Source organism: Odocoileus virginianus, chromosome 4, assembly GCF_023699985.2.
Source record: "Odocoileus virginianus isolate 20LAN1187 ecotype Illinois chromosome 4, Ovbor_1.2, whole genome shotgun sequence".
NCBI classification, from domain to species: Eukaryota; Metazoa; Chordata; class Mammalia; order Artiodactyla; family Cervidae; genus Odocoileus; species Odocoileus virginianus.
Window position 1 is genome coordinate 58,212,756 of NC_069677.1, and position 22,406 is coordinate 58,235,161.

Genomic DNA, 22,406 nt, shown 5'->3' on the forward strand with positions numbered 1-22,406 from the left:
GAGGCTCCTCACAGCCCCATGTAGACACCAAATAACCTTGTTAATTGTCATGGTTCCTCCTGTCTTCCTTTTACACCTGAAATTCTCTCTTTGATCAGTTCATATGGATTATCTGGCAAAGCAGATGAATACATGAGCTGTGACTCTAGCAGGACTCCCATTCTCCAGGCTGGAAAACCAGTCCTGCTAGTCTTGCGGCAGCACCGGCTGAGAAGGAAAGAGCCAGGGGCGGCCCCGCGCTGTTTGTGAACTGTTGCTCCGGAGAGGCGAGAGTTGGGGCCTGGAGGGGGAGCTTGGAGCCTGCCCTAGGTCCCGAGGGTGGGAGGAAGTCACAGGAAGGATAAGGCGCGGAGCCTTCACAGCCAGGGCTCCTGTGTAGGCAAGGCTGGGCGAGGCAGGAGCCCGAGGTCAGCCAGGCAGGAGGGGATCGGGTGCCATTGCCCCGGAAGGCTTCATGCGGAAGCTCCTCTTTCTCTTTTCCTCTCGGCCTCTCCTGGTCCTTACGAGGCTTGGGCAGGGACACTCTAACCTGCCAGCTCTTCACTTTCAGTTGCAAGAGACGGAGCCACGGTGTCTCAAGTGCAGGAAACCGCAGATACGTGGATTTTATTTGCTTTATTCTTCCTAAAACCCCCTTGGAATTTTTAGAAAAGCCCACATAGACCCCCAGTTTCCGCTTGAAGCCCTGACGTGGGGCCACAGCATCCCTCAGAGGCGGATGCCACCCGCTAAAGGTGGGCTGAGGGGTGGCCTGTGGCGCTGTCTGTGGGTTGGGTGACGCACCTCCATCAAGGTGACTTACTGCGGTAACTGTGCTTGAGTGATCCTCGCAGTTCACATGGATAGAGCTTAAATAGAATGGGGGAGATAATTCCGCTGAATGGCATGTTTTTAAAGTTAGCATCAGTACTGCTTAGAACTTTATGGCAACGTCTGTTTTTGCACTGAAGGGTCTTTGCGGCGCCTTGGCTGTGCAGACTCGGCTGCGCCTCCTTAAATGACTTACCGCTAAATTACTTGAAGAGGACCGCCTCGCAGGTCACAGCAGCTGTGCTGCTGCCATCTAGCGGACAGTTCGTGCAATTACGCATTCTTTGGCTTGCCGGCTTCCCAACAGGCGACTAGTAGATTCTGTTTTTGAATCGAACGCTGTCACAGCTACTTTCGTGTATTATGCTGGATATGGAATCCTGTTTTCCTTGACTCCACATGGAAAATAATGAGGTCATGTTTTGCTTTATGATTTTAAAGTAAGCAACGCCCCCCAAATTAAAATCTAAATATGTATCATTATATTTTAAAATTTGAGCTGTGCTCAGTATGTTTGCTCCTTGGACAAAAACCTATGACAAACCTAGACAGAGTGTTAAAAAGTAGAGACATCACTTTGCCGACAAAAGTCCATGTAGCCCAAGTTATGGTTTTTCCAATAGTCATGTATGGATGTGAGGATTAGACTATAAAGAAGGCTGAGTGATGAAGGGTTGATACTTTTGAACTGTGGGACTGGGGAAAACTCTTGAGAGTCCGTTGGGCACCAAGAAGATCAAACCAGTCAATCCTAAAAGAAATCAACCCTGAATATTCGTTGGAAGAACTGGTGCTGAAGCTCCACTATTTTGGTCACCTGATGTAAAGAGCTGACTCACTGGAAAAGACTTTGATGCTAGGAAAGATTGAGGGCAAGAGGAGAAGGGGGCAACAGAGGAAGAGATGGATGGATGGCATCACTGACTCAATGGACATGAGTTTGGGCAAATTCCGAGAAACAGTGAAGGACAGAGAAGCCTGGTGTGCTGTGGTCCACGGCGTGGCAAATAGTTGGACACGACCGAACAGCTGAACAACGACAACACTGCTCCGCATTATTAGCACATTCAGTTTAAATTCTGGAAAACTTCACGTCATATTTGATGTACAAGTCAGAGTTATTTTTGCCTCTTTTATTTTAGGCCCAGCTGGTTCAGTCAGGGTCCCTGGCACCTTCCTATTTCACTTCCAGTTTACTTCCACACTGTAGCCTGATGGTGTTTTTTTTTTTTTTTAACCCAAGACTCTGATCATGACATTTAGAATTTAACATCTTCAATGGCTTCTCACTGTCTCTTAAAAATTTTATTTACATTTTTAATTTTTGGCCATGCTGTGTGGCATGTGGGTTCTTAGTGCCCCAACCAGGGATTGAACCCATGCACCCGCATGATCACCAGGAGAGTCGCTTATTGCTCTTTTTTAATTGAATGAAAGGTTCTTAAACTCTGTACTGTTTTACAGGTTTCAGAAGTTTCACACACGTGATTTCATATAATCCCATAATAACCCCCTTTCCTCCTACACTTAAATTACCCCTCCCCGCTCCCCTCTCCCCAGTAGTAACCACTAGTTTGTTCTCTGTTGTCTGTGAGTCTGCTTCTTTTTTGTTTTATTCACTAGTTTGTTGTATTTTTTTAATTTATTTTTTATATAAGTGATATTGTACAATATTTGTCTTTCGCTGTCTGACTTATTTCACTTAACATAATGCCCTCCGTATCTGCCATGTTGGTGCAAATGGAAAAATTTCATTAATGTTTGTGAATGAGCTCTATTCCGTTGTATGTATGTACCACATCTTTATTTTTTCGTCTGTTGACAGACACTTAGGTTGCTAGTATACTGGCAATTGTAAATAGTATTGCTGTGAACCTGGGGGTGGGATGTATCATTTCACGTTAGTGTCTGTATTTGTTTGGATATATACCCAGGAGTGGAATTGCTGGGTCATATGGTAGTTCAGTTTTTAGTTTTTTGAGAAACTTCCATACTGTTTCCACAGTGGCTGTACCAATGTACATGCCCACCAGCTGTGTAGGAGTGTTCCCTATTCTCCACGTTCTTGCCAATACTTGTGATTTGTGTTCTTTTATGTTAGCCATTCTGACATGTGTGAGGTAATACCTCATTGTTTTCACTTGCATGTCCCTGATGATTAGCGATGTTGAGCACCTTTTCATATTTCTCTTGGCTGTCTGCATTTCCGCTTTGGAGAAATGTCTGTTTCATTCTTCTGCCCATCTTTAATCCAGTTGTTTATTTTTTGTTGTTGAGTCTTATATATGTTGGGTATTAGCCCCGCATCAGTCAGATGATGTGCAAATATCTTCCCCCATTCATTGGGTTGTCTTTTTGTTTCGTTGATGGTTTTCTTGGCTGTGCCAAAGCTTTTAAATTTAGCTAGGTCCCATTCGTTCCTTTTTCCTTTGCTTACTTATCTATGGCAAAGGAGGCAAGAATAGACAATGGAGAAAAGACAGTCTTTTCAATAAATGGTGCTGGGAGAACTGGACAGCTACTTGTGAAGGAATGAAATTAGAGTGTTCTCTAATAACATATACAAAGATAAACTCAAGATGAATTAGAGACCTAAATGTAAGACTGGATACTATAAAACTCCTAGAGGAAATCACAGATGCACTGTTTGACACAAACTGCAGCAGTATTTTTTGGATCCATCTTGTAAGGATCTAAAATGCTTCTCTTTGTTCTTAGACCATTGCTCCAAGTCCTTAACCTGACCTCTAAACTCGCCTGATATGATCCCCAGCTCCCTCCTCAGCCCTTACACCTGCCCCATCTTCCCTCAATTCTCCGAATTCCACCCTTTCTGGCTTTCTTCTTACATCTTCTGCATAGTTACTAGTGCCTGGAAGGGGTGTTCCGTTCACCCAGATAATTGTTCTTCAGTTTTCAGCACTTCCTGAGCTTTCTCCTCTAGTTCAGGGATATAAATTAAATCACTAGCTATTACACAAGAAGTTAGGTCATTATTCGTTTCATGTCTGTCATCTCAAATGGCCTACGCAACCGTTGAGGGCAGGCATGTTCTCTTTCTTCTTCGTTGCTCGGTCCTCAATTGCTTAGCAAAATACTTGGCATGTAGTAAACAGCTCAGAAAATAACTTGAATGAGCTGATGTGAAAGCTGAACTGTGACGGGATCGATTCACCTGTCCCATGTCTTACAGTCCTGAATTTCTCCTACTTCTCCTTCCTCATCAGCCCCCCACTGTGACCTAGACATCTCTGCAATCTGCTGTGATTGGCAGTACACCAGCAACTTCAGCTGCTTGTAGGCTGACTTGCGTCATTGGTGGTGTGCAGCTTGCTCAGCCATTTGTTCATGCCTTTTCCCCCCAATGAAACAGACAGTCTGTCAGGTTCTTCAGTTATACCGATTCACTTTTATTATGATCAATATTAAAGATCCAAGTAGCTTAATAGACCCAGAAGCTTAAAAGAAAGATGAGGATCAGGAAAAAACATCCAAGCCCACAAAAGTAGGAATTCAGGATAGAAGAAAAACAGAACAAATATTCAGAAATCAAGCTCTTAGCACTCTGGCTCAGTAGAGATGTTCCAGGACATAGCTGGTAACGTACTTGATGGCCAGCATTGTCTCCTCACAGGTTGCCTGGATCTGGGATTCAGGGAGGAGAAAGCCGTATCTGCCTTTATCCCGGAGTTCAAATGTGAAGGAATATTGGATTCCTTGGTCATAAGCCCAGTCATCAGAGCCCCCAGCAGCAGGATCTGAAATGAGCAAATCAAAGGGGAAGAAACACTTTAGGAAGGAGATTTAAAATCACGCCAGCTTTCTTTTATAATTACCAATGCTTCACCGCACTAGATAGAACAGGTAGGGAAATTTTCTAGTCACCAAGACCACAAATCTACGGGGCTGTTTTAAAGGTTAGTGCAACCTTATCTCTTGGTAAGAGTACCTCTTACTGCTACATGGTAAGAGTGATGTGTTTAATACTTCAGGATGTGATCAGTAGTATACATATATACTCAGGGTGCTTCTCTGCTGTGGTAAACTGTCTCACTTACATAGTGTGTGAATTGTTTACAACATATATATAGTTTCTGGGAAAATGATGTGTATCTCTTAGAAAAATAAGGAAAACTGCGTGATGATTGGTGAGAGGAGAGGACTTTGAGCCTCGCTGAAACTACTGAATGATGGAGCTGGAGCAGCTGAGGGGCAGAGCCTGGTCTTCACTTTTGTTTCTTTGGGATCTAGCATATGGCCTGGCCTGGATTAGATATTCACTCGGTTATTCATCCAGCAACAGTTATGGTGTCATTCATTTATTCAGTCACTTGTTCATTCATTCGTTCAGTCCCAGTTGTACAGTTCTCATTGAACAGCAGGCAATGTGCTCAACTTTGGAGACACTAGGACAAAGGAAAGACATGACCCCTGCCTTCCAAGGGCTTATGGTATTATGGAAAAAGAAATCTCAACGAACTGGCCTGAATAAAACTTCTATGACGTTCACAGTGTGTGAATAGATGAGTTATTTCTAATAGAACCCCCTTAAGAAAATTGTATACCCCGTCTGATACAGAGAAGTTTAATAAAGGACAAAAATACAGAAAACTGTATTCTACGTGAAACTTTTTTAAAACAAAAAACAAAAAACAAAAAAACCTCATGATTGGAGCCTCTCCATATGCATTGAAAGCCATTGATGGTGAGGCCGGCCGTTTTCTCCCTTACATTTCTGGTCCTTTAAGGGCTGGGGCAGAAAAAAATCTTGCAAAGGCAAATATATGTAGAAACTGAAGATGGAACCTGCAGTATGTGCCTTCTCAGTGAAATCAAACTGCAGCACCAAGGCCCTGGCGGCCAGCCCACAGCTAACGCTTTTGCCACTTGCTTGCACCCCATGCGAACAGCTTAAGCCTTAAGTGGTCCCTTTGAAACTTCAGTCTGTTTAGCCAGGAAAACCTTCCCTCTATTGCTTTTCCTCAGCAACTGTCCTTCCAGATAGAGCTTCTGCGTCATCGTCCTGGGAAACCATTCCCGACCCTGCAGGCCGGGCTGGCTCGTCTTTGGGTGTGCTCAGTTCTTGGCCATCCTTCTGTCTCAGCACTTGGCACCTGTGTGGCCATGAACTCTTCCTGCTTCCCTGCTGTGGGCTCTTGGAAGATGGCTCTGGGCTCCCTCCTTCCCTTTTCCTTTCCTCCTGCCTGCCTTCCTCCACTAGCACCTCTTGAGGGCCTGGCGTGGGGGCAGGTGCTCAGTAGGTGTTTACAGAGAGCAGACGTGTCCATGAGTTGAAAGGGATATTCCCTGCCCGGTTCTGTCTTCTAAGCAGAAAACTGATTACACGTTTTATAAACCATTCACTCTCAGGCAAAAGTCGCGCGCTTCAAATGACAGAAAGGAAAGACCCTGGGGACGGCGTGGCCCTTGCGTAGCTCTGACTTACAGATGGTGGAGGCTCCTGGGCCGTAGGTGTACGAGGTACCGTGCAGCGTGGCCAGCTCCTTCACGGCAGCCTTGGCTAGGGCGTTCTGCAAGAGAGCCAGTGGGCCGTGAGTGAAGGAGCGGAGCGCGCCCTGCAAGCAGACCCCGGCCGCGGTTCTAAGACACGGAAGACGGAGGAGTCATAGCTCGGGTTAGCGCCTTAACCTTATTCAGGGCCGGCCCCGTTTTGCAGGGAATCTGGTCGCACAGTCCACGTGGCTCTGGTAGGAGCAGGTCTCCCTTAAGCCGCCCCGCGAGCCCCAGGCTGAGGTCCCGGCGGTCGCACGCGCGGAGCGGCCGCGCTGCGCCGGGCCGTCAGCGGCCCTCACCTTCCCAGCGCCTGCTCCTGCCCTCAGGTTCCCAGCGCCCGCTCCGGCCCTCACGTTCCCAGCGCCTGCTCCTGCCCTCACGTTCCCAGCGCCCACTCCGGCCCTCACGTTCCCAGCGCCCGCTCCGGCCCTCACGTTCCCAGCGCCCGCTCCGGCCCTCACGTTCCCAGCGCCCGCTCCGGCCCTCACGTTCCCAGCGCCCGCTCCTGCCCTCACGTTCCCAGCGCCCGCTCCTGCCCTCACGTTCCCAGCGCCTGCTCCTGCCCGTGTCGGCCTTCCCGGGCCGTGTGCGCGCGCTGCTCTCTGGGCCCGGCATTCTCCAGGCAGGAATATTCGAGTCGGTGGCCGTGCCCTCCTGCAAGGGGTCTTCCGACCCTGAGACCGAGCGCTGCTGTTGCATCTCCCGCGCCGGCGGGTGGGCTCTTCACCGCCAGTGCCGCCCGGGAAGCCCCGTTAGTGGTTCCTCAGTAACTGTAGTTTAGAAACTCTGAGCGTGAGAAGCACGCTTCCTGCCGCATTATTTGAGAGTTAGGTACTTACATTTACTCTGAATCACTGTTGGGAGTAAAATTTGGGTGTTAGTTGCTCAGTCGTGTCTGACTCTCTGCGGCCCCAGGGACTGTCCCCCGCCAGGCTCCTCCGTCCAGGGGGTTCTCCAGGCAAGAATCCTGGAGTGGGTTGCCAGTTCCTTCTCCAGGGGATCTTCCTGACCCAGGGACTGAACCTGCATCTCCTGCGCTTTAGGCAGACGCTTTACGGTCTGAGCTCCCAGAGTGGACAATTCTAAGGAGGAGTCTCGTTCCAGCGTGGGAGATTTCTTTAGCGTGAAAAATTAGCACTTAGTTTATTTCAAAATGCAGAACATTTCAATCCCAGAATTAAGAGAAGTAGTGCGTGCTAATTTATTTTTTCTTAGAAGCAGCATCACCTTATTGCCTTCCTGGCCCCTACACCAGTTCCCCAGGGAGAAGGGCTCTGCCCGCAGCTCCTCCCGATGTGCTAAAGTCTCCAGTGTGTGCTGAATCACTTGAAAAGCAAGGCTTGACTTAGCTGCCTGGAGAATACAGATTGGTGGATCTGATTGTTTACTGCAGGAGAATTAGACATAATTCATTCTGGCTATGAAACTAGCTGTATTTCATACTTTGGCAACATAATTATCTTGTACATATGCCTGAAAAACTGTGAGGTTGGTGATGACATCAGAATAATTCCATTTTTAAAAAGTAGGAACTTCCCTTACTCCTTGCTCTAATATTAAAACCAGTTTAGTAAAGTCTTAAGTTAAATTGATGAGGGCGTGACTGTAAGACTTTTAAGAATTTCAGCTCCCAAAGCATGAATGCTTCACTAATCAAGTGGTAAATTTGAAAATTTTAAAAGAATTATAAACCATGATCTAAAGCCTGATTTTCTGGTCTGGTCCACTGAAGTGATGCAATCAGTTTCTTGGAACTAACTTATTAGAGTTTTGAGACAGAAACTTGAACTCAAATTTCAGGGTTTCACTTCCCCTTCTTCCAAACTGGTAAAATAATGCGTGCTTTCTCATCCTGTGTGAAATCTTTCCTGTTGTGATCCAAAGGTACTGTCCGTTGTTTAATCTTATTCTAACCAGCATACTAGACTTGGGTCTTCTCTCCATCCTTTAGTATAGGGTCTATTGCCAATTGAGATCAGAATACTCTGTAAACATTACACAATACTGAGAATACATTTAAAACCATCTTTTAGAGATGCGAAACATGGTGAAGTACTAGGGTTTTTTTTTTTTTTTTTGCTAGATAACAGCATGTGGTGTTTAGTCACTAAGTCATGTCTGACTCTTGTGACCCCATGGACTGTAGCCTGCCAGGCTCCTCTGTCTGTGGGATTCTCCAGGCAAGAATACTGGAGCGGGTTGCCATTTTCTTCTCCAGGGGATCTTCCCAACTCAGGAATTGAACCTGGGTCTCCTTGCATTGTAGGCAGATTCTTTACCGAGTGAGCTACAAGGGAAGCCCTAGATAAATCGCGTATTTCCTACAGTTCTACAGTTTCCTTAACTTTTGATCAAACCAAGGAAATTTCTATTATTTATTTTTCTGTAAGGCAGAACCTCTGATCCTAAAGAACTCTTATTCCTTCTCTAGCTGCCTTCCTCAGGCTTTTCTTCTGTTCTGCTTCCCAACCCCACCTTAAGCCATGAATTCTTACTTTTAGTTAGTAGAAATAAGATTCTAATAAGTTCCGGGCATGTAATGTATAGCATTGTGACTATAGATAGCAAGACTTCATTGAATACATGAAGATGGCTATGAGATCAGAGCTTTAGTGTTCTCACTGTAATAGCAAAATGACAATTATGTGAGATAGAGAGTATGTAAATTAATTAAACTTTTTGCAGTATTTATATTATCAAATCACCACATTGAGGACCTTAAATTTAATTTATTTTAGCTCCGTAAATCTGGAATAAAGGAAATTCTTTAGGATTAGTTACAAATGTGAAAAGTTATGATGACTTTAGGTGATTTAAGACAAGATCATTGTCACTATCTCTTGATCTCCTGCATGTCAGATGACCTTCAAAGTCTCTCCGTATTTCTATTGGTATAATGTAATATTTGAGTTATCTGGCAAAATTGAAGAGGCTTACTTGTGATCTGTTATCTCTTTTGATTTATCAACTTCTCCATTTAGTCATAACTACCATTAGGGCCACATAAAAATGTTTGGTTTCCTTTCCTCAAAGAAATAACCAAGTGCCATCTAAGCCTTCAGAGACAACTTTTGCAAACAGCTGCTCTGCCTCCAATGCCGAGATCATACCTAAGATCGATGTTGACTTAAACCAGCTGTTATTTTGCTCTTGTCGCTGGTGCCCATTGAGGGAGCATTTAGTTTGTGTCTCAGCCTTGGCTTTCCTTGTCCTCAGTTGCTGTCTGCCTCCTCACTCACCTTCCGACCACCCCCTCATCAGCGCATCCTTGAATGGCTCTCTCGCCTTCCCGCGTGAAGTCTGGCCATGCATCACTTGCGGTGCATCCCCCCCTTCTCTCCAAGCCGAGTCGCCCTGAGCTGCTCCCGTCCGCTGCCTGCCTCTCCTTACCTCCATGGCTGTGGGTGTCCTCCCCTTGCAGGAATCCTCTGGCCCTTTGTGTTCACGGGTTGAATTGCGGCTGTTCTTCCAGATTCAGCCTAAACGTCACCTTCTTTGCCAAGCTGCCCCCGGCTCTGTGAGCAGCAGCAAGCCCCTCTTCTTTGTGAGCGCTCAGATCTCCATCAGAGTTCCTGTCACCGTGTGCTGTCCTCGTTAGCTTTGCATCTGTTTGTCCCCCAGTGGAGCTTTGGGAGGGGTGGTGGTGGGGGAGAAGGATTCTCGGCTGTTCGTTTTGTATCCTGAGCAGATTGCATAACACCTAGCACAGGGTTGCTTGACTGATTCTCTTCCCAGGGCTTCAGGTGGGCATGGTCTGGTTGGGGGTGCAGAGTGCCAGGCTCTCCAGAGGCTGGACTGTGACCCCACCCCTCCCCACAACCTGGGTGGAGATTGAGGATGCTTGTGGGGAGAGTGGTCGTACCATGTAATGGTATTTGATGGGTTAGTCTATTTAGACATTGACCTCTGCTATGCACTTAGCTTATTTCCTTTCATAAAAAAAGTAGACTCTGTGGACCCTTTCTTTCAGCCCCTCTAAGGCCAAGAGACAAAAAAGTCAGAACAGACATTAATCAACCAAAATGTCATATTTTAAATTCCAGTTATGGTAACAAAAATCTCTGGAATCATTGTGAGTCTTTTCTTTTGAAGAGTTCAAATACTTTCACAAATGTTACTCATTTATCTTCCCAACATTATCTGTCCACATTTCATCAACACAGAATTTTCTAGCAGAATGGAATGCCACGTGGGGCAGCATGCTTGATGAGAAGGTTCCAGCCAAGCTGGATGACTGACCCCTGCCTGTCAGGAATGGTGGAGAGGTGATTCCTGAATTTGCTAGAATATTAGAGAAGGTAACTCCTTTTCCTTGTACGTTTCTGTAGAAAGGGACTAAGACAGCTGACAGAAGTCCAGCAGAAACAATAGTATATCAGAGACCATGATTCATCTCTTGAAACTCTAATTAATGACACTTTCTATATAACCTGTTATTTTAACGGAGACCTTATATCCTCAATGGGTTCAAAATAAGAACTAACATTTACATAAAACCTTAGACTTACAAAGAGCTCTTGCTAAGAGCTGGATATTTTTATCCCCATTTTACAGATAAAAGAACTGAAACTCAGAGAGGATGAAAGAACTTGCCCAAGGGCACGCAGCCCTGCCAGTGGCTGACTTGAGCTGGGTTCTTCTTGCTTTAAATCCCGTGCTCTTTTTCACTTCTCCTTGTGGCCTTGGAATACTTCAAAAGAAGTGTTGCTCGAGCTGGTTTTACCAATTGTAAAGAACAGAAGGAAGCTAAATATAAACCAGTCTGAGAGAAAACTTTGCTTTCAGTCCAGGCCAAACATGGCCAGCCTTTATTCATCCTTAGTTAGGAGTTTCCTAGCACATCTTAATGCATGCTTTCTTTTGTCACTTGTCTTCTTAAAAAGAGGCCTTGGTCATAGAGCAAGAGACAGAGTCTAGAATGTCACATCCGACTCAGAGCCCAAGGGACAAAGGGCCGCCTGCTGTAACGCCTCCCCAGGCTCTGAGCTCCGGGGTGCTGGTGAGATGAGCGAGGCGGGGGTAGCCTTTCTCAGGGACCCGCGTGCCCACGTGGCCTGTGCTCGGGGGCCCCGTCTCCCGCCTCTCTCTTGGCCCTCACCGCGGCCGCTCGCGCACAGCCCGTGTCGGGGCAGCGGCGGCCGCCGCTTCCGACCTTCCCCTGGCCCGTTCGCACAGTCCCGGGGAGCAAGAGCCCCACGCTGGCGCTGGGGTATACACCAGCGCAAAGGAGGTTTGCTTCCCAACTTGGTTTCTAACTTCAAGTCCTGAGTTTAAGCGTCCTCTGGGTGAATACATGTGATAATGGAAACATCAGAATGATCTCTCGCTGCAGTTTCCTTCCTTCTGTGCTGAGATCCTGGGTAACCTCCACCAAGGGACCAGTGAGGAGTTGAACTTTTGTAATTTTTGTGCAAAGGGAGAACCCCCCGGGGCCTGCTAAGGCAGGGACTGAGGAGAAAGCCTGCGGGGCCTGAAAAAACAAATATGCTTCTGAGGAAAAGGAAGAGCGTAAATAAGTGCAGGCTCCGACTGCAAAGCCTCGAGGTGGGGAGAGAAAGACCAGGAGCAGGGAAGGGTCTGCTCTAGGGGAGTGGAGCCTGTCTGTCTTGGCAGACCCCCCGGGGAGCGTGGCGATGCTTTCACTGATGAAAACTGAATTCTTTCTGGGGACGATCTAAATGTGTGTTTTTTAGCTCTTTAGAATTCAAGTAAAATGTAAAGCATGAGTCAGCTGAAGCTGGAAATCCCAGAATTTTGGTTTTTTTTTGATGGCAGTGGTGCTTCTTCCAAATAAATGCTGTGTAATGGGGATGTACTGTCTTGCACTTGAGCTTTGTAGAAAATTGTAAACTGTGTGTGTGGAGGTGCAAGATCCTGTGAAAAAGCCAGGGACTTTGGCCAGGAATGAGACTTTTCTTATCTTTGCTTAAAGCGGAGTTTCTCAACCTTGGTCATTTGACAGGTGGGCTGGGTCATCCTGCGTGTGGGGGCTGAACTGTGCATTGTAGGGGCTTGGTCAGCCTCCCCTGGCCTCTATCCACTGCATGCCAGGAGCACTCCCACAGTTAAAACCATCAACCCCCTCCCCCGACTACCCCAGTCAACACTGCCAAGTGTCCTTTGGGGGAAGGGAAGGAGGCAAAATCAGCTTAAAGTCAGATAAAAGATGTGATTATGTTAAAGAAGAAAGTATTGTAGAGAAAAAGAGTGAAAAAGGAGACAGCTGGTTTTCACGATGCTCTGACTGCCTCATTTTGTCCTCCTCTCCTGACCAGAGCACAAGGGCCCCCTCGGTACCGCGGCTGGGTCGCTCCTGCTACGAGAACACTTTGCTCCCAGCGTGGCTGTAACCAAAGGCAGGTTTCCCAGTTACATTTAAATTTCAGGTCAACAATGAAGGTTTTTCCAGTAAAGTCTGTCCCATGCGCTCTTTGGAACATACTTAAACACTAAAAAATTATTTGCTATTTATCTGAAATCAGATCTGAGTGGGAGTCCTGTATTCGACCTGGCAGTTCTGTTTATCAGGTCACTGGCTCCAGGGCCTGTTGTGTGACACAGGGCTCATTCTGACATTGAGGTCCCTCCATCGTCCGGTTACTCTTCCTTCCAGAAAACACTCACAAGTAGACAGGCTGACCCCTGTCTACTCCCTTCTTACGGCAGGAGCCATGGTTTATGCTGGGCACTTAATAGGTGCTCAGTAGAGTTTCTGGCAGTTGCCTTATGAGTCACCAGACCCTGCAGGAGAATTTTAACAGGCCAGGAAACCACTTTAAAAATGGTAAATCAGCAACTGTCTCTCCAGTCAAAGAAATTCTGCAGTTGTCATTTAAAATTCTTTTGTCTTATGAGTGAGATTAGAAATTGTGAGAAAGCTCCTGAAGCAAATGTGTGCTTCAAGTCCATCTGCCTTGACCGCTGGCAGCCGGCCTGACGGACAGGCTCTGACCCTGTTACTCTTGTTGTTAGTCAGGGACTCGGTGACAGCAGTGACCCGGTAATTGCCCACCTCCTCATCACAATATTTCTTCCCTCTGATATTTATGTTTATCTCTAATCATAGTCTTGGTTTATGCTCACATGCTTGAGTAGACCAGTGGGTTTCTATCTTGGTGGCTCATTAACTAAAATTTTAATGAAGAGGTAGTGAGGTGTCACTGGGCTAGATGGTATTAGAGTTGAGAAATGGATTTCTATCTTTTGGTCAAGGTCAATAATTTTCCAGAAACTATTAGCCTGTCCTATCTGTCCTGGTTTATGCATGTATACCCATGGAGGAATGGGCCAGAATCATAAAAACTGGGCCCTGAGAAGTCAGAGATCTCAACTGGCCAGTGTAAATCCTTAGCAGTGTCCAGGGTTAGAAGTAATAATGGTATATTTGTGGCTTAAAAGACTTTATTTAATGAAAGATCTTTGGCAAACCGGCTATATAGGGCACCAGCATAGAATACGGCCATTCAAATCTATGTGTGTGTGTGTTTGGGGATTGGGGCAGCCTAGAGTGTTTTTCTGTGTCTGCTACCTCCATGCCCAAGCCTGCCACTATCACTGGTCTTGGCTCAGCTAAGCCTTCATTGTCTAAGCTGGAAAATGAGAAAGCAGAACCAGAGAAATTTCAAGGTTCCCACTTGTGAAGCTCTGTTCCTGCTTTTGAATTTAGAAGTAGTATTATAGTAATAATTGTTGTTAACAGTGTCATGTAGCTCTCTTTGGGAGGAAAGTAGACCAAAGATTCTGAGATTCTCTATGCTCAATAAACAGAAGGATTTGGATTGGTTTGGGAGCCTTTATATTATGTCTTCTAGTTTTTCTTTCCTCTGATGATTAAGAGGTCATATAACTCAATATTTCATTACCTTTTAGAATTTTGGAGCTGTCAGTATATTCTTTTCTGAGTCTTAAAACTTCGTTTGAAGATAGTGATAGATATATATTGAAGTCAATACTGAGATTGGACAGTTTATGAAGCCACTTGAAAACTCACAGTACATTTTGTATTCTTTCTTTAAATAATTATAGTGTGTATAAAAGCAGTTCGCTGTCAGGAAAGCATATGCATGTAAGATGCACTTATGTTTCCTCAAACTTTTTACTCATCTGCTGGAGATATATTTTTTGGTAGCCTTTGTAATCCATACTCTTACTTCTGTACTTTTATTTCATTGGTCTTTTGCTTTCTCATCTCTACCTTTCTTCCCCCTGCAGGAGTAACTGTCATGTAATCTCCGTGTAAGATCTTTCAGAAATGCAGCCATATACATTTTTATCACAACTCTGATATAAAAGGATTGCTGCCTATGGTATGTTCTAACTTTGGACTGAAACTGCTAATGTTTCTGTCTAAAATAATTTCCTTCTGATTACTTCATTGAAGCATATTTTTTTTGCTACAAATGTTATCTTATAACTTTTAGATGTATAAAGAAAAAGAATCAAATATATGCTAAAATCTGTATGACAGAATCTGCTTTGCATTGCTTTAAGAAAATCTGAGTTATCTAAAATGTAGTGTGGTACCAATAATTCATGTTATTAATCTTTTACTATCTTTTGTTTTCTAATAGTGGGGTCATATTTTTCTAATTGAGAATTAATATGGAGGCACTAGATTTGGGTGGAACATTCATCTTTCTAGGTCAAGACTTTTACTTTTTTTTAAAAAATTGAGGATGGCTGCTATCCAAAAGTCTACAAGCAATAAATGCTGGAGAGGGTGTGGAGAAAAGGGAACCCTCTTACACTGTTGGTGGGAATGCAAACTAGTACAGCCACTATGGAAAACAGTGTAGAGATTTCTTAAAAAGCTGGAAATAGAACTGCCATATGACCCAGCAATCCCACTTCTGGGCATACACACTGAGGAAACCAGATCTGAAAGAGACATATGCACCCCAATGTTCATCGCAGCACTGTTTATAATAGCCAGGACATGGAAGCAACCTAGATGCCCATCAGCAGACGAATGGATGAGGAAGCTGTGGTACATATACACCATGGAATATTACTCAGCCATTAAAAAGAATTCATTTGAATCAGTTCTAATGAGATGGATGAAACTGGAGCCCATTATACAGAGTGAAGTAAGCCAGAAAGATAAAGACCATTACAGTATACTAACACATACATATGGAATTTAGAAAGATGGTAACGATAACACTATATGCAAAACAGAAAAAGAGACACAGATGTATAGAACAGACTTGTGGACTCTGGGAGAAGGCGAGGGTGGGATGTTTCAAGAGAACAGCATTGAAACATGTATATTATCTAGGGTGAAACAAATCACCAGCCCAGGTTGGGTGCATGAGACAAGTGCTCGGGCCTGGTGCACTGGGAAGACTCAGAGGGATCGGGTGGAGAGGGAGGTGGGAGGGGGGACTGGGATGAGGAATACATGTAAATCCATGGCTGATTCATTCCAATGTATGACAAAAACCACTGCAATGTTGTAAAGTAATTAGCCTCCAACTAATAAAAATAAATGAAAGAAAAAAAATAAAATAAAACAAAAAAAAGAAAAAAAATAAAAAATTGATAGCTTTATTACAAATAAAAACCATGCAAAAGCCAGTATTTTTCTTATTGAGAGACTCTAATTCTCATTTGACTATACATATGTTTGTAATAACACTGTAGCTATAAGTTGTTCTAGAAAAATATTCTTAGAAAGTAAGTGAATTGGTTTGATACAAATTAAGAAAAAGACTGAAAGGATTTCTGGTTAACTATTCAAATGATTTACATTATTTTGGGGTGCCACATCCCAAATGAATCAAATAATCAAATAATATGAATCTCAGATTTTACTGATGGTAAAGGAGTATGTTGTTAATATACTGTATATTGTATATTGACAATATACAAGGCTGTATATTGTCACCTTGCTTACTTACTTATATGCAGAGTGCATCATGAGAAATGCTGAGCTGGATGAAGCACAAGCTGAAATCATGATTCCTGGGAGAAATATCAATAACCTCAGATATGCAGATGACACCACCCTATGGCAGAAAGTGAAGAGGAACTAAAGAGCCTCTTGATGAAAGTGAAAGAGGAGAGTGAAGAAGTTGGCTTAAAGCTCAACATTCAGAAAACTAAGATCATAGCATCTGGTCCCACGACTTCATGGCAGATAGATGGGGAAACAGTGGAAACAGTGAGAGGCTTAATTTTTTTGGCTCTAAAATCACTGCAGATGGTGACAGCAGCCATGAAATTAAAAGATGCTTGTTCCTTGGAAGGAAAGTTATGACCAAGCTAGACAGCATATTAAAAAGCAGAAAGACATTACTTTGCCAACAAAGGTCCATCTAGTCAAAGCTATGGTTTTTCCAGTACTCATGTATGGATGTGAGAGTTGGACCATAAAGAAAGCTGAGCACTGAAGAATTGATGCTTTTGAACTGTGGTGTTGGAGAAGACTCTGAGAGTCCCTTGGACTGCAAGGAGATCCAACCAGTCCATCCTAAAGGAAATCAGTCCTGAACATTCATTAGAAGGACTGATACTGATGCTGAAACTCCAATACTTTGGCCACCTGATGTGAAGAACTGACTCATTGGAAAAGACCCTGATGCTGGGAGGGATTGAGGGCAGGAGGAGAAGGGGACGACAGAGGATGAGATGGTTGGATGGCATCACCGACTCAATGGACATGAGTTTGAGTAAACTCCGGGAGTTGGTGATGGACAGGGAGGCTTGGCGTGTTGCAGTCCATGGCGTTGCAGAGAGTTGGACATGACTGAGTGACTGAACTGAACTGAACTGATTTAAGATGCTAGGCAAAAGTTTAGTCATAGAAAAAAAAATTGTTGGAAATTAACTTTTATATCAATCTGTGTGATATAAGTGCAAATAAGTTTTGTATCTTATCATGCTAAGTATGCATGCATGCATTTTATCACATATCTTATCATGCTCTAAAAAACATAGGAAATAGCATGTCCTTTTCCTTGAATTTATTAGATTTGTGGCTATAAATATAAACATCCAAGGTAAGATTATTTTGTAGTTTGTGTTTTCTTTTTGAGAATTCATTATGAATATTTTACTTTTGTATAGTTCTGTTTCACTTCTTTAGAATTTAAAAATAATCTTGAAGGATAGAATTTCTAGTATGTATTTTTTTCTATTGCCCCTCTTTCCTTGACTTTAAATGGAGAAGTGATTTTTAGAGAAAAGTGTCAGGGAATCACAGTCTCTGGAGGGACATAGCAAGAATTTTTCTTGAGATTCTAAAGGTAGAACTAATTTGATTCTTTTTTCTAAAGGACATTTTATAGACTTTTAAAGCAGTCCAGATACTAGGTTTTTATTGTATGGAGCCAGTGGGGCAAAAAAGTTTTCATTGCAAAAAGAGTTTAAACTTATCCTCAAATAAGAAGTATTGCAACATTGTGAAGCAGTTCCATTCCAAAGAACACAACTCCTGCAGCTCAATTCCAGAAAAATAAAAGACCCAATCAAAAAGTGGGCCAAAGGACTAAACAGACATTTCTCCAAAAAAGACATACAGATGGCTAACAAACACATGAAAAGATGGTCAACATCAGTCATTATCAGAGAAATGCAAATCAAAACCACAATGAGGTACCATTACACGCCAGTCAGGATGGCTGCTATCCAAAAGTCTACAAGCAATAAATGCTGGAGAGGGTGTGGAGAAAAGGGAACCCTCTTACACTGTTGGTGGGAATGCAAACTAGTACAGCCACTATGGAGAACAGTGTGGAGATTCCTTGAAAAACTGGAAATAGAACTGCCATATGACCCAGCAATGCCACTCCTGGGCATACACACCGAGGAAACCAGATCTGAAAGAGACATATGCACCCCAATGTTCATCGCAGCACTGTTTATAATAGCCAGGACATGGAAGCAACCTAGATGCCCATCAGCAGACGAATGGATGAGGAAGCTGTGGTACATATACACCATGGAATATTACTTAGCCATTAAAAAGAATACATTTGAATCAGTTCTAATGAGGTGGATGAAACTGGAGCCTGTTATTCAGAGTGAAGTAAGCCAGAAAGAAAAATACCAACACAGTATACTAATGCATATATATAGAATTTAGAAAGATGGTTAACAATAACCCTGTATATGAGACAGTAAGAAAGACACAGATGTGTTGAACAGTCTTTTAGACTCTGTGGGAGAGGGCGAGGATGGGATGACACGGGAGAATGGCATTGAAACATGTAAATTATCATATGTGAAATGAATCACCAGTCCAGATTGAATGCATGATATAGGATGCTCCTCGCTGGTGCACTGGGATGACCCAGAGGGATGGGATGGGGAGGGAGGCGGGGGGGGGGGCGGGTTCAGGATGGGGACACATGTACACCCGTGGCGGATTCAAGTCAGTGTGTGGCAAAACCACTACAATGTTGTAAAGTAAAATTAATAAATTAATTAAAAGAAACCAAAGAACACTTTAAGCTTTTCTGTTAGCGTTAGTCTTTTAGTGTTTATATATTTAAAACTAGTTATTAAGCAAACTGGATATATTAGCTATTGTTACATTTAATGTGGTTTATAATTTTAGTTTTAATATTTTATTTAGTAACTCATTAGTGCTTAGTTTTTATGGCTTTGCCTTTTTCCCTTTTGATGTGGTACAGTTTAAACATATTCACGTGAATTAAGCAAGCAACATACCCCCACTTCCTCTCCTCTGGTGGCCAGATATCTAGGACTGAAATGAGCAGCTGTCCACACTCATCTCTGGGACAGCAGGCCCGTGAGCACCCGCTGCTGAGCATACTCACAGACTGAGCATTATTGGAAAACTGAAAATATTTAACGGTTCCAACTAATGATGTTATGCTTTTGTTTTTTGGCTACAGATAGGGAAAATGGGAAGCGTTTTGAAATTTTTTTTTTCTTTTTTTTTAAAGAAAAGGACCTGGCCAACTATTAGCTATCAGTTTTCTAAAAGGTTGAGTTATTTTTCGAGTTTCCTCTTCACAAAATATTTACAGCATTACTTATTTTATTTGGCCTCTAAGAGACTGAATCTGAAAGTACAAAACAACAATTTCCAGTTGATTAAGTTTTGGGTCTTTGAATTTATGCATTTAGGTAAGCCAAATGTCTATGTCATTTTCTAAGTGGAATACTTTATTTTTTGGCATAAGTCAAATGCTTTAAATCTTATACTTGTTCTTTTAGATCATTGGTTCCAACTTCTGATAGTCAGATGTTCATAATTAAAAAAAAAGTTGTTGAAGGATTCACATATGCTTATTTTAAAAAAATTATGCAGATATACCATATTTAACATGAATATTATAAAACTCATTATTTAACTTTTCACATGGTTATATTTTGATTCACCAACAAGATTGCTAATTTTTGAGGCAGGGATACTTAATTTTTCATCATATCTAGTAAAGACCTATTCATATCATTTGTTCATTGATTGATTTACATCTGTGTCTTACCTAATCCAACAGTGAAATAGGCATTTTAGGATCTTATCACTTAGCTCAACATCAGCCAGATATGCATAATTCCTATTAACATCTGCCATACTCTGCCTATGTATGTCAAATCCAGTTCGAGGCAGGTTAATAACATTAACTTTCTGATGAAGATTATATGTGAAGTGAAGGAACTTTGTTGATTACCCCACGTGTGTTTGAAATCATATGTGTCAGTGTTGTGGTGAAGCAGGAGGAAGTGGAACTCTTGTTGTTTGGAAGATTAGTAAATGACCATATGTTGTGGATCATTCTCTGCATGAAAGTCATATTTCTTCTAGCCAGTGTATCTAGCCAATTTCAGATTCCTTGTAAATCTGTTTTACTTCTGTTACCAAAGGTCAACCATGGACCTTCCAGAAATTGTATAATTGTTTTTCCCCAGGAATAGAATTGAAAAAAAAAATCAACAGCAAAATACTGTATCTGCTACCATGATGACTTACCAACTCAACGTTGTTTTTGGGGAGTTTGTAATCATAGGAGTAAGGATAGAGCATCATCTGAGAGTAGGAGTGGATTGTCAGGTATGCTTTGATGGAAGACAGGTGGTTGCGGATGAAGTTAGCCACAGCCTTGGTCTCTTTTTCAGACTCAGCAGCAGATCCACAGTAAGTTTCATCGCAGGGGTTTGTAGAGGCACCAATACCTGGAAAAACATGATGCTGTTAATGGCAAGTGGTCATCTACTGATGTTCTTACATTAGTAGGAACGTGTTTCAAAATTAGTAGGGCGTGTTTCAAAATTTCAAACTACAGCGTTAGAGAGTTAAAAAAAATAAGTTGTTTTCGCAAGAGTTTTTACAATCATCCCATGTATGTATACATTATAAAGTACATATACTTTTAGTTACAAGACTATGATGCTTTTAAGCTAGCAGGGTAAAAAGTTGCATGTGGAATCACTAACATGTCCCTGTGTGCATGTGTCTGCATGCTCAGTCTTGTCTACCTGGGACCCCATGGACTGGAGCCTGCCGGGCTCCTCTGTCCATGGAATTTCCCCGGGAAGAATACTGGAGTGGGTTGCTAGCTCTTCCTCCTGGGGACCTTCCTCTCAGGGATCAAACCCACATCTTTGCGTCTCCTGCATTGACAGGCAGACTTTTACCACTGGCGCCACCTGGGAAGCCCTAATGTCCCTGCGTAGTACTCAACGATGAGACCAGTATAGTATAAGAAAGCTAGTAAGTAGGGGACAAACACCCATGAGAAATTTCTGTGTTACTGTAATCATTGAGAGTTGAATCACAAAATTATAATTCTATCACATTTTTATTTAAATAATTGCTTGGATAACTATTTAATGATGACTTCTCTAGGGTGTACATCCCACCAATAGTAGGATTACGTCTGGTTTGTTCATCTTATGTTTCCAGCGTTTAATACAGCTGGGAACACAGTAGAATAGGTAATGCATCTTTATTGACTGAATATATGAACTGTTGATTGTCTGTGCTTTTAGAAACCTGGAACTTGAAAATATAAAATTTTATAGTTTTTCTTGTTTGTGACACTGTTGTATGTTCCTGTTATTTTACTTCCTGTGCTTTCCACGATGCAAGCAAAATGGTCAGCCTGATACTTACGGCACCAGCCGGCATCAAAGTTTCTGTTGAGGTCTGTGCCAACGCAGGTAGATCCAGCTTTGGTGGAACGGGTCTTTCTCCACATGCGGTTCTGAAAGTGCAGTGTATGGTTAGGACGAGTGTAACAGAATGGTTCATTTTAATTTCGTCAGTCCCTCTTAGTATTGGCTCTTGTACCGTGGTCCAGGTGTAGATGTAGCCATCAATGTTGACCACAGGCAAGACGTAGAAGTCTAGCTTGTCGAGAAATTCTGTCATGTGGATCTCACGTCCATAGGTCCGAACAGCCTGTGTACAAATTACAAAGCAGAATTTTATGGAAAATGGTATGCATTATGCACTGAAATTTACATAGACTGGACAAATGTCGACTCTGATAACAAAAGTGGGTACCCTTTTTGAGGTAGAGATTATTAATATTGAAAAAAAGCAAATAGCAAAGTATTACTAATAGTTTTGTTTAAAATAGCTTCTGATTCTCTGTTTCTAAGTACTCTGTTTTATCCACACATAGCTCATTTAGTTATTTTTATTTCAACTTTTTAAAGATGGACAAAATTGTAATAAAATGAAAGATTTTTAAAGAACATAAATGCTTATTTCCTTTAAAATAGCAATTGCAATACCTTTTCTTCAAAATTAGTAGGATATGAGAGTAACGCCTATTCCTAGTAAGTAAGAAATGTCTGTGGGTGGCTTTGCATGTTCCTTATATTATCATCCAGAAATTTGTTTAATTTTGATGATACTTCCTGTAGACAGTCTCACTAGAGGAAGTGGCTGACATGGAAGAAGAAAGAAAAGGCCTCCCACTGTGCAGTGAGATCACTCTGATGGGTTTTGGAGAGGCTCTCTTTAAATTTCCAAATTTCATATGAAGGAGTCTTCTTACTCCTCTTTCTTGAGAAAGAAGGTCTGTTAAGGGTCTAGCTCGTCCTGCTAAGTGATGTGGACCCTTATGTATGAATGAAGGAGCTCATACTGATTTGTTATATTC

At 42.8% G+C, this 22,406-nt stretch overlaps 2 protein-coding genes across 2 annotated transcripts in view; both read right to left on the reverse strand.

The window, feature by feature from the left end:
- Nucleotides 1-698, reverse strand: part of CPA3 (carboxypeptidase A3) — a 36,348-nt gene extending 35,650 nt beyond the window's left edge. The window contains exon 1 of the mRNA XM_020911688.2: nucleotides 530-698. The gene's annotated coding sequence lies outside the window, so the exon portion shown is untranslated. The remainder of the gene's footprint in view (nucleotides 1-529) is intronic.
- A 3,499-nt stretch (nucleotides 699-4,197) lies between these two features.
- The window catches only part of CPB1 (carboxypeptidase B1), a 37,565-nt gene continuing 19,356 nt past the window's right edge, over nucleotides 4,198-22,406 (reverse strand). The window contains exons 7-11 of the mRNA XM_020911678.2: nucleotides 21,587-21,697; nucleotides 21,410-21,500; nucleotides 20,267-20,469; nucleotides 6,257-6,341; nucleotides 4,198-4,568 (exon numbers count right to left, since the gene is read on the reverse strand). Coding sequence (XP_020767337.1) covers nucleotides 4,381-4,568; nucleotides 6,257-6,341; nucleotides 20,267-20,469; nucleotides 21,410-21,500; nucleotides 21,587-21,697 — 678 coding nt within the window. The 3' untranslated portion in view covers nucleotides 4,198-4,380. The remainder of the gene's footprint in view (nucleotides 4,569-6,256; nucleotides 6,342-20,266; nucleotides 20,470-21,409; nucleotides 21,501-21,586; nucleotides 21,698-22,406) is intronic.